Source organism: Gopherus evgoodei, chromosome 10, assembly GCF_007399415.2.
Source record: "Gopherus evgoodei ecotype Sinaloan lineage chromosome 10, rGopEvg1_v1.p, whole genome shotgun sequence".
In the NCBI taxonomy this organism is placed as follows: Eukaryota; Metazoa; Chordata; order Testudines; family Testudinidae; genus Gopherus; species Gopherus evgoodei.
This window is the reverse complement of record NC_044331.1, coordinates 68,948,968-68,961,431: the sequence shown is the minus strand read 5'-3', so window position 1 is coordinate 68,961,431 and position 12,464 is coordinate 68,948,968. Positions and strand designations below refer to the sequence as shown.

At 36.9% G+C, this 12,464-nt stretch overlaps 1 protein-coding gene across 2 annotated transcripts in view; it reads right to left on the bottom strand.

The window, feature by feature from the left end:
- IQCK (IQ motif containing K) overlaps positions 1–12,450 on the bottom strand; it is a 92,867-nt gene extending 80,417 nt beyond the window's left edge. For both annotated transcript variants that reach the window (XM_030578432.1, XM_030578433.1), the window contains exons 1-4: positions 12,344–12,450; positions 9,688–9,743; positions 8,188–8,326; positions 3,509–3,606 (exon numbers count right to left, since the gene is read on the bottom strand). In XM_030578432.1, the coding sequence (XP_030434292.1) occupies positions 3,509–3,606; positions 8,188–8,326; positions 9,688–9,743; positions 12,344–12,392 (342 nt within the window). In that variant the 5' untranslated portion in view covers positions 12,393–12,450. The remainder of the gene's footprint in view (positions 1–3,508; positions 3,607–8,187; positions 8,327–9,687; positions 9,744–12,343) is intronic.
- Positions 12,451–12,464: the final 14 nt, after the last annotated feature.

Sequence of the window (12,464 nt, the reverse complement as noted above, 5' to 3'; positions counted from 1 at the left end):
CTGACCACTGCAGGCACTCCACAGGGAATGGATACGGTGATCAAATAAAATGGATGTGGAAAAAGATTTAGAGGTATTCTTTAAAGAAGAGGAAACAGGGTGAGTTTAGGGCTCCTATGACTAATACAGCAGAGAGTCAATCCCCACCCCTTGGTAATCCTCCTTAACCCTCATTTGCGGAATAGTGAGGTCCCAGAAGTGCGTCGGCTGGGGACCAGGATGCGAAAGCAGGAGGGCTCACAGCAGTCCCTGGGGTATACGTAAATGATTATGTAATTACCTGTCCTTTACAATTTTATCTGCTGAGTATCCCCAGACTTTTAGGAATAAAGTTTCAGCCTAATTAAACCACATCCAGTAGATTCCTGTTCTTTTTCCAGCATAGCCAGACACCTACAGTACATTGTGATAATGTTTGAATTGTGACCACATTTTCAGTGGGCCTCATGTATGGTCACACACAAGACCTCATTGTGTATGCAATGTAGGTTACTGTAAGCAAGACTGTCAATTTACGTATGTACATAGTTGTAGCTGCACATTTTTCCAGGCACATTTGTGAAATGCTGAAAATTTGGTCCTCAGTTGTTATATCAAGAATAATTTCATTCAACTTGTGCATGTTATATTTAAATCACAATACCACAAATGAATAAAAATCCACGAGAGGATCTGTGTAATAAAGGTAAAGCAGAAGTAAGGCACTGAATTTGTTTCAAGAAAATGATTGCATAGCTCTCTGAATATTAGAAAGGGGTTCTAGTTATCATTTAAAACATTTTTATGCAAGTTACGCAGTAGACTTTGCTTGGAATTAACAAAGAATAATGCTTTGGCTATGTGAATGCTAACTGAAGTAGGCAAGGTTCAGTTAGAATTCATGCATTCAAGTTAGATATGAAAATAGACTGTCCAAGTATTAAGCACTTGGTCAGCAATGTAAAGTAACACTACTATTCATGTATATGGTTACCAAGAGCTATTGTTTTGCTAACATTATTCCAAAAGAGCAAAAAATGTCCCAGAGGACAACTCTCATATGACACACCCATGCTTCCCTAATTTTCCCTCCTCACCAACATGACATTACTCCCTTTTATAACCAAAATGACCTAGTTTATCTTGGATAGTGTGCTAATTTTTAATGAGAAAGAAAGCAAAACAAAAAAACCAAAACAACTCCTAATATAGCAAGTAAAAAGGTGCACTACAGACAAATATAGCTTACAATTTGCATTTGTATTTTTCGTTACTTTCTTGTAAACATTCCTATACAAAACATAAACCACTTTATGTACATGGATACTTTATTATGCTTGTTACTAAAAACCACATATTTAATCATTGGAATTAATTTATTATTGATTCAAGGGGGCTCATTATTACATACCTCATAATAACTATATCGTTGTTACAATGTGGGGTTCTCTCAGTGCTTATCTTAACCTTTAAGTGACTTCTATTTGTTCTTAATGTTACATTAACAATGTCTTTAAAACTTATTTAACCACATTTTAATAGAGTAGTATAAATTGTTAAGAAAAAGCATCAGTGGATTTTAAAACTGCCAGTATTCCTACACTTTCTGTTACAATTTACTGCCCTCATACTAAAATACCATATAATTAGTAGAAATATGGATTGGAGGACCATTCAATATCGAATCTTTCCAAAATGTCTCAAATAAAAAACCAAGCCACCCCCTACCCATAAAATCCCAAACCTACCCTATGCAATTGTGAACATTAACTGCTCAACTGTCCTAAAAATATTTAATTATTTAATATTATGAGGTGGTCTGCTCTCGATTTCCTTTCATTAAGATCTCAATATTGGACTTGTATATGATGTGATGAATACCGTATATATCAATAAATTTCTAAGCTAGACACTATAAATATCATGGCACGAATGTATAGTGCTCACAAAGTATTTTGACATGCAGTAAAACATCTTTCCATTTCCATCAACAGTGTCAATCGCAGGTGATATAAACCTGCTCACTTATTAAAAACTAATGATTTTAGAACTACACTCAAATCTTGTGAAGTCTTAGTGAAAACTGAAGCAAGCTATTTACACAAAAGAACAAGATCTGAACATGGAGGACAAATTAGGAAGGAGCAGCCAAGTGTGGTAAGTGTAATGTATTTCTGGCTGTATTAAAAGTGTGCATATGTCAATGGTTAATTCTACATATGCAATTGCATGCCAAACATTTTTAAAGCTGTTCCACTGTGTCTGTTATCTGGCACATGCATGCTTTGCTATCTAGGGTCTGAATATTTAACACTCCCCTTGTTTGTTTCCAGATTATTAATTTAAAACAGTGTTTCTCAGCCTTTTTGTGCTAGCAACCCCCTCTGGACTTAAAATATCATGACCCCTGCCCTCACTTGAAAAAAATGTGATCCCTTACCCTCAGCTCCACCAGGCTTGGGCTTCAGCCCTGCTTGGGGCTCCAGGCTCAAGGCTTCATGTATATTAGCATTGTGGGCCCTGTGTGGCATGGGGCTGCAGGCAATTGCCCTGCTTCCTATCCCCTAACACTGGCCCCGCTTGCTGCCCCTCCCCTTAACCCATCCGGTAACCCCCAGTTGAGAAACACAGATTTAACACATTTGGTATGCATCTTTCAACAGAAAATCTTAATGTATTTTTGTATGATTTTGCCACCTTTGAAGTTGTGTGAATAAATCAGATAAATCAGTTATACATAAGGGAGAAAAAGTTTGATGAAAGGCACATTAACAATTAATCAGACAGAAAAAAATAGCAAATATTACTGTTAGAGTGTAACTAAAGGCAGAATTTGGTTTGCTGTAACTAAATTGACTTGAATTAAGAACAACAATTTTACAAAAATGTATGGAAGCATTTAGAAAACTGTATATGTGGCAAATAAATCTTGCCACAACACCCAGTCTTTGTAAGAGAAACCAGATACTTTAATTGTACAGTGTACATAAGTAGCATTTTTTCACAAAACATCTTTCCATTTTCATCAAAAGTGTTAATCGCAGGTGATATAAACCTGCTCACTTATTAAAAACTAATGATTTTAGAACTACTCTCAAACCTTGTGAAGTCTTAGTGAAAACTGAAGCAAGCCAACATACCAAAAAAAAAAAATCAAGACAATATTCCAACAGTTACAATGATCAAGCAGTGTGTTGAATTTTCATAAGTAAATTCCTTATCTGCAGCTGCTCTGGTCTATAATCTTCTCTTTCTTCAACTGAGTACCCCTTGGTGTTAATTAGAAAGATGACCCCTCCCCCTTGATAGCTAGCTGGGCTAGATACAATGTGAAAAGGCATAATGTAGGGCTTGTCATATTGATTGGGTTTATGAAGTACACCACTCAAAACTAACTCAGTTTCAAAATGACATACAATATATTATTTTATTATAGTCAGTTTGTAAAAGACAAAATAATAAAATGTAGATAGTGGATTAAAAAAACCTTTAGAATCCTGAAACAGCATCTTGAAAACTAAGAACTGACCTCAAAACACTTTTCCTTCTTTGCTTGATGCAGAAGTTCAGCCATTCCCGGCAGAAGTATTGGAAATATGTAATATTCCAAATATTCTCGAGGAGAACCTGGACAAAACAATATATTTTTTTTCATTAACAGACTGAATTTAGTCTGGAGAAAGAGGAACATTTATCTGAAATAAATCAAATTGCCTTAATTTTAATTGGTATCATCTCATCTTGTTCTAAAACACAGATTCTTTCAATTTAGATAGTCTCAAATTTCATTCTTCTTAAGTCACAAAGAATACATCAACTTGAATAAATTTCAAACTGAGCGCTTTCTCCTCCCCACACCGTGAAGGATATACACCCATTATTGGTTTGCTTTTCCTTAGAACTGGAGTAACATTAGTCAGTCACAAAATTCAACTCCTAGGCATCAGAAGAAGGGCCAGATCTCCTTTTCACAGGCTTTGTCATCATGAATAAACCCCTCAAGGAACAACAGAAACAAACAAAATTGTCATCAGAGCTCGATCAATGTGTGGCTCCTGATCTGCCAACAAACAGAACTGCTAGGTGATCTGATGTTTTGCTTTTCACCTAGATTGCCAGTCCTGTGGCCTTAGAAGAGAGAGACTGAAATGGGATTTGGACTTTTGATTTCCAGCTTGGCAGAGATAACATTTAACTTTAGACAACAAAGACAGTTCATGGTTGTGCTCCTTGAAACAGAAAGTATATGCATGTTTAAATACAGGGGAGAATTTTAAGAGTGAAATTTTCAAAAGCACGCAGTGTTGATCTAACTCTGCTCTTGGTGAAATCAATGGTAAAGATCCCATTAACTTCAATAAGCACAGAGTTAGGCCCATGACAGGTACTTTTGAAAATACAAGTTTCAATCTTTAAGGTGAAAAAAAAATTAACTCAAAAGATCAAAGTTACAACATGATTACCTTTCAAATTACATGGTCCAGTGTATGTAAATGCATAGACATTTGTTTTAATCAGGCGAATTTCTGCCCTGGATTAAACTGGATTTATGCCACTGTAATTCCATCACCTTCATTGGAGTTACTCCAGATTTACACTGGTTTAGCCAAGAGCAGAATATGATCCATTTTTTCTTCTGACTTTTATGATCTCAAAGTTAGATAAATTAAATCAAACAAGAAAGCCATTTCTAAGAAGCATTTCAGTACAATGTATGTAACTAATTTCACACACAAAAAATCCTGATTAACTACATAACAACTAAACAAGTTTTATTCTTATCCATGCCATGTGTGATAGTAATAATTATTTTAATAATTTAAGTGTGTCCTGTTTGTTTAGCCATGGTGGTGTTAATAGTCTTAATTGGCTGCATATTTTATGGACAAACTAGACACAAATTGGGTACCTTGTATGCCCATCTTGGAAATGGAACCAAATACATTCCAAAGGCTAGAATTTTTAGTGTGCCTAAGGCATTGTGTGTCCAAACGACACTGAGTTTCAATGAGATTTGGGCATTTAACTCTTTTGCTTCTTTGAAAATTGTAATCTAGACACCGAAGTCACTGAGAAAAGTGAACTCTTTTCAAGATTCAAATTTGTCTGTACAAAAGACCTTAAGAAGAAATATTATGGAGCACTGTACATTATAAAATAAATTTATATCAGGTGTGGAACAATTTTTATTAGTCATCAAATCAGAGGGATTCAGAAATCAGCACAGAACTTTTTTGCGGGGTGGGGGAGGTAAGGTGACCAGATAGCAAATATGAAAAATCGGGACGGGGGCGGGGGGTAATAGGCACCTATATAAGAAAAAGACCCCAAAATCAGGACTGTCCCTATAAAATTGGGCCATCTGGTCACCCTGGAGGTGCCCTAACCAGCTGAAGTGCTGTCCTCAGCCAAGATTCTCAGCTGCTGTTGCAGTAAATATTCCTGTCTCAATGTGGCAAATACAGATTAATTATTAAAAGGGTGGTCTCCTGATAATGTACATCTGGAGCAAAGGCTTTGTTAATTGCTTCACATCCTTAATCCAGTTCAGACACTGCTTGAAAATGTTCCTATTTAGAAGGGCATCCTATATAAAAGCCTATGATATTACTGTTTCTCACTGCCAGCAACGGAAAACAATGAAGAGAAGAAAGAGAAGAAACAGAGAAAAGGAGGTGAAGAAAGATGATGAGTTGAAAGACAATATAAAGGCTAAAGTGCAGAACATCCAAAGGAAAACATTGTTACAGGTTCTATGCGAAATTCAGAAAGTTGAAACCAGACTAATAAAAATGGAAGAAGAAAGATTCAGAGTCTGAACACAGATGGAAAATAAACTGATGGGCAAAGGACTATATTTTGAAAGGAATTTTCAGACTCAACTATATAGTTATCATACTGAAACTAATTTGACCTTAAGATTAGAAGGAAAAAATACTTGCCTTTCTTCTGTTGTAATTAGAGCTATCAATTAATCGCAGTTAACTCAAAAACATTAATCACGATTAATTGCAGTTTTAACTGTGCTGTTAAACAACAGAATGCCAATTGAAATTTATTAATTTTTTTTGATATTTTCCTAAATTTTCAAATATATTAATTTCAAATACAACACAGTATACAAATTAGAGAGCGCTCACTTTATAGTATTATTTTTTTCTTACAAATATTTGCACTGTAAAAATGATAAAAGAAATAGTATTTTTCAGTTCACCTCATACAAGTACTTTATGGTGAAAGTGCAACTTACAAATGTAGAGTTTTTTGTTATGTAACTGAACTCAAAAACTAAATGTAAAACTTCAGAGCCTACAAAGCCACTCAGTTCTACTCCTTGTTCAGCCAATTTCTAAGACAAACAAGTTTGTTTACATTTATGGGAGATACTGCTGCCTGCTTCTTATTTACAATGTCACCTGAAAGTGAGAACAGGCATTCTCATTGCAATGCTGGCTACAAAAGTGCCAAGTATTTACATGTCAGATGTGCTAAACATTCGTATGTCTCTTCATGCTTCGGCCACGCTTCCATGCTGATAATGCTCATTTAAAAAATGTGTTAATTAAATTTGTGACTGAACTCACTGGGGGAGAACTGTATGTCTCTTGTTCTGTTTTACCCGCATTCTGCCATACATTTCATGTTATAGCAGTCTCGGATGATGACACAGCACGTTTCTTGTAAGAACACTTTCACAGCAGATTTATCTAAACACATAGAAGGTGCCAATGTGAGATTTCTAAAGATAGCTACATCACTCGACCCAAAGTTTAAGAAACTGAAGTGCTGTCCAAAAACCTGAGAAGGATGAGGTGTAGACTGAGCATGCTTTTAGAAGTCTTAAAAGAACAACATTCTGATGTGGAAACTACAGAACCTGAACCACCAAAAAAGAAAATCAATCTTCTGCTGGTAGCATCTGACTCAGATGATGAAAATGAAAATGCGTCAGTCTGCATTGCTTTGGATTGCTTTGGTTATCGAGCAGAACCTGTTATCAGCATGGACTCATGTCCTCTGGAATGATGATTGAAGCATGAAGGGACATATGAATCTTTAGTGCATCTGGCACATAAATATCTTGCAATGCCGGCTACAACAATACCACGAGAATGCCTGTTCTCACTTCCAGGTGATATTGTAAACAAGAAGCGGCAGCGTTATCTCCTGCAAATGTAAACAAACTTGTTCAGCCAATCGCTCAGATGAACAAGAAGTAGGACTGAGTGGACTTGTAGGCTCTAAAGTTTTACATGGTTTTGTTTTTGAATGCAGTTATTTTTTGTACATAATTCTACATTTGTAAGTTAAATTTTCATGATAAAGAGATTGCACTACAGTACTTGTATGAAGTGAACTGAAAAATACTATGACTTGTTTTTTACAGTGCAACTATTTGTAATCAAAAATAAAAAGTGAGCACTATTCACTTTGTAGTCTGTGTTGTAACTGAAACCAATATTTGAAAATGTAGAAAATATCCAAAACTATTTAAATAAATGGTATTCTATTATTGTTTAACAGTGCAATTAACTGCGTGACAGCCGTAGTTGTAATATAAACAGATGAATAAAAAGTCACTATTCAGGGTTGGAAAACTGTCCTCAATAGATTTGTACAACTATACATTAAACCCTTAATCCTACAAATAAATGCATTGTTATAGTTTTCTGATGCCTGCAGAGTATATCAATATGACTCTGCAAGGACACATGGGCCCAAAATGGGGTATGTGTTTGAAGTACTGGGGACCAGTCATGAGAATCTCAAATAAAAAAAGAAGTGTGGAAATTCTTAATTTATACTTTTAAATAATCACAGCAGGATGTACCCTAATATGCTAGTATGCACACTCTCTCAAGGTAGGATAGCTTGTCAGGATAGCCCAACATACTGTGGGACATGTCTTGTTTCAGATCTTCTGCGCAGAAACTTGCTAGAACATACAAAGTGATATGGAAGGCAGTGTACATGCTAAATTATTTTTTGGCCCAGGAGGACCCCTTTCATATAAATCCAGACATTCTTTTTCAGGTCTTTGTCTATGGTCAGTAATATTAGCCATATATAGCTCTGTCCCACCTTGATGTACTGTATCAAGAGACCATATCCTCTTTACCATGCACAGGTTGCCTGTACTCACAAGACCTTCTTTACATCCTTTCTGTTCCTCATCAACTAAATATATTATTTCAGACCATTACTTACATGTTTTTGGATTAGGTGCTGCTGGAAGCGGTGCGAGTGCGGGTAAGGAAGATATTTTTTGGGCAATGGAACAGTCAGTAGAAGTGAAGTATAATTGTTTTGTATGTAAAGGCTGCAAAATTCCTGTATCCAAAGAAACCTGTTAAAAATAAACATACTTGACAAATATCTCATCCAGATTGTTTTCCCTTCATAATTATATTTCAGGTAAATTGACTGTGAGAGGAAATACAAGTTTTGTAAAAAAGGAATTTACAAAAAGTAAAATATTAACTGACTTCAATATTTGGGCTGGACAGTTTCTATCTTTATGAATACTTTAAACGGAGAGAGAATTCTGTTGAGGGGGGAGGAAGCTAGACTCCAGTGCACTAAAAATATCCAAATGTAGGAGGCTATGCATATGAAAGGCTAGGACAGTTGTCTTAAAAAGGGCACTGTCAAGGGATTTTCACAATTCAAAAATGCGTTTTAATCATTGTCAATAAATAATACTCCTCTGGAAACTAAAATTGAAATATTTTCCTTACTAACACTTTTTCCATTCAGTTGCTTGCATACACTACTTGCCTTTGTATTCTGGAATTCTTTTTGTTGTTTAAGAAACAAAAAACACAAATACTGTACAGTAACGTGTTAAACATAAACAAGAAAGGGAAAGTTTTAAAAAAGAGAATAAGTTAAAAAAACTTTCTGTGCTTGTTTCATTTAAATTAAGACAGTTAAATGCAGCATTTTTCTTCTGCATAGTAAAATTTCAAAGCTGTATTAAGTCAATGTTCAGCTGTAAACTTTTGAAAGAACAACCATAACGCTTTGTTCTGAGTTACAAGCTTTGCAGACTTCTGAACAACCTCCATTCCCAAGCTGTTCGTAACTCTGAGGTTCTATGGTAGTAGGCCTGAATCTGGTCCACTTTTTGTAACTTTTTTTTTTTAAATATGGAAGGGGGAGAAAAAAAAAGACAGCTTCCCAAACTGAGGGATTCAGCTCAAAGTATATGAAATTCCAAACTCACCAGCAGGTGATACATCAACAATAAATGTGAGGATGTGTGTCTTTGCAATAGCAAGAGTTTGAGAATGGCACATGTGAAAACAGAGCATCAGTCTTCTAGTCTGCCTACTTGCCTCATTCTTGAGATCAGGTAGAGTATTGAAATATGCAGGAATCCAGTGAACTAGATGCTTGCGTATTTCAATATCCTGCCTATTTATAAGAAAGAAGCAGACAGGCAGAGCAGAGGGACAGCGCAATGTGCAAACCAAAACACAGCTGGTAATCTAAATTTAGGTATAGCAGCCATACCAAAATATCTTTAAAGAACAGCAGTGATTTCTGGAATATTGCATTTGACACTTAAGAAAAAATTGAAATACATAGTCACACATTCATTGAATGAATCTGGAGATATTTTTGATACCTAATCTTCCCCTTTAGAAATAGATGCACCTTTTCAGACATACCATGTACAGATTTTTTTGCTTAATCTGTACTCACAGAATCTTGTTTTGATTCAGGACTATACGGAAATGGAGGCTGCTCTGCTTCGTACTCTAAAAGAAGACAAAATCCAGCATCACACCAAATGTCAAAAGGACTTTATCTTTATAACTATTTTTCTGAAAACATACAAACAAATATTACTTATTAAAAGCTACTTTCATGTGTAGAAATTATAAACTGTGTATGATAAGCAAATACTGAACACAAAATCTAAGTTATTAAAATGAGAGAACTTCTGAGTCACTTGTCCTGGAGAATCAAGGTCAATATTTTTAGTGCTATAGGAAGCCTTTCTTGAAAATAGGCTTTTTGTATTAAGTAAGCAACATGGCATAGTTTAAGACTATAAAATGTTTGTTAAATAAAATGAGGATGCTTGCATGAAATTAATAATCCTTTTCACTTATATGCAATAGTGCTTTTCAAATGAGGCTCTTTATACAGGGGATCCCCATTATACATCTCCCTCTTATCAGTTGCTTTGCGTAACAGTTGCTTATCAATAGGGGAACATGTTCCAATTCACACTGGTCCCAATCCGCATATCTGTCGCTTCACTTTTTGCGTGGTTTTTTTTGGGTGCTTCCCCCAGCATTCAAGAGGTGCTGGGAAGGAGGGGGATGGGGAACACTCGAAGGAGGGGGTGTAACTGGGCGGGAAGAGGTAGGGTGGGAGTAGAGGGGAGACAGGAAGAGGCAGAAGGCAGGCCATTATTTCTTATGGGGAAAAATTCCCCAGTATCTGTCATTTCAGTATCTGTTGCCCTTTACAAGATCGCAACCCCAACATATACTGGGGACCCCCTGTAAACAATTAAACTCCTGTGAGATAGCTAACTATTATCATCTACGGTTTATAAAGGAAAACATGGAAGTGCAGAGAGATTATGTGATCTTTGCAAACTATTCAGTGAATCAGCAAAAAACAGAACCCAGGAGTCCTGAATCCTGGCCATATGTGCTGACCATTAGACAACAGTTCCACCTACCCCAAGTGCAAAATGTTCCTAATACATATTAAAGGCAGAAACCCACTCAGGTGTTCTGTTCTCACTATATGTACAGATCTCCTACTGATGTCAATGATAGATTTGCAAAGGTATGGGGCTGGACCCAACTCCCACTGAAATAATACGGAATACTTCAGTTAACTTCATTGGTCTTGGATCTGCCACAAGGAGAGCAACAGAGTGCAGTTAAGATCCACCAAGAAGAAATTTTGCTCCTTATGAAATTAAATTTGAAAATAAAGAATAAAGGGCCACAAAAAGGGATTTCAATGGTTCTCTAACTATGAAGTTCTGACAAATCTCAGGATTTCTACACATGAACCATCCAAATCTTTCCACAAATTTATTTTATTCATACAGTAGGAATATATGGATCTGAGAAGCAAAACTGAAATCTTACAGAATATTATCTTAATAAAATATTTGGCATTATATCTCCAGTACCTAAGTTTACACTACAATTGTAAATACATGGCATGGAATCTTGACATTAAAACTAATGCTTAAGCAGTAAGTCAACATCACCAGAAACCCAAAATGGAATTATAGACTTAAACCCTGATCCAGTATTCTTTAGGAACTAACTTTGAAGGGGATTATGGGAAGAAGCTGCAGTCTTCCCTCACACTACACAATTCAGGATGAGGACCTTAGATGCAAAACATGCCTGCAGCTGCTCAACCTACCATTTTTATAGTAATGTGCCTTAACTGGCATTATGGCCTCCATCAATGGTATGCACCCACTGATTCAGTCAAGTTACGGTAGGTGGCATTTTATTCTAGGATTAAAAATGGCCATTTCATATACAGCACTATAAATACTAAATAAATAAATAGATAACTTTAGGTACAATCAAATGACTGGTGGTGTGGGCTCCTCAACTTCCTGAATATTCCTAGTGGCCACAGCTGCCACTGCAGATGCTGGGAAATGACCAAGACAAAGGCTTCTATTGTTGAAATTGAAAACAAGGCTTATTAATTTTGTGTTAATTAAACTTGCAATATCATTGCCTATCTGCTTTTATGAGGCAATAAACTGATTCCCTTGTGATAAACGAGAAGGCTGGATTCAGTTGGGAAGCAGATTACTCTGACACAAAAGGCAATGATATTAGCACTTCATTATGGGTGAAATAAATTGGACACCTTCACCAGCGCATGATACAAGGCTATATTTCTAATCCGAGTGCCTGGTGACAATTTAAATCACAAGATCAATATTTTATTAACTATATTTGAACCTTTTGTCCTGCATCTGTGAACCATGTGTTGTTTTAGACTTCTGAACCAGCTGCAGTGTTTTGTCTGCAGAGCTGGGTCAATCTAATGTTTATATTTCAAAGGGACACCCCAATGTCCAGTTCTTTGCAACCCTCAGCCAGATTCTCCCCAGGAGAGGGATCTGAACGCAAAAAACCAGGAGCGAGGCAGTTTCAATGGCTGAAATTGACAGACAAAAGCCTCCGGCCCCAGAGGGAGAGAAACTGACTTACAGCGAACCCGCATCCCTAGCTCGGAGCAGCTCTGAAGGGGGGAGTCCCCCCGCCCAGTGAGGGAGGCTTGGGGGAGTCTCCACTTATCCCGGGGGGGGGCTAGGGGAGCCCCGCCAGAAAGGTGACGGGGGAGTGTCTCTCACCAGCACAGATTTGCTCCCAGAGCGTCTTTGGTCCCTGGGCTACAGCCATGGAGGGGCGCCGTTACCAAGCAACCGCCAAGCCGCTGGCGGAGAGTACCCAGAGCAGCCCGCGCCAGGCCCT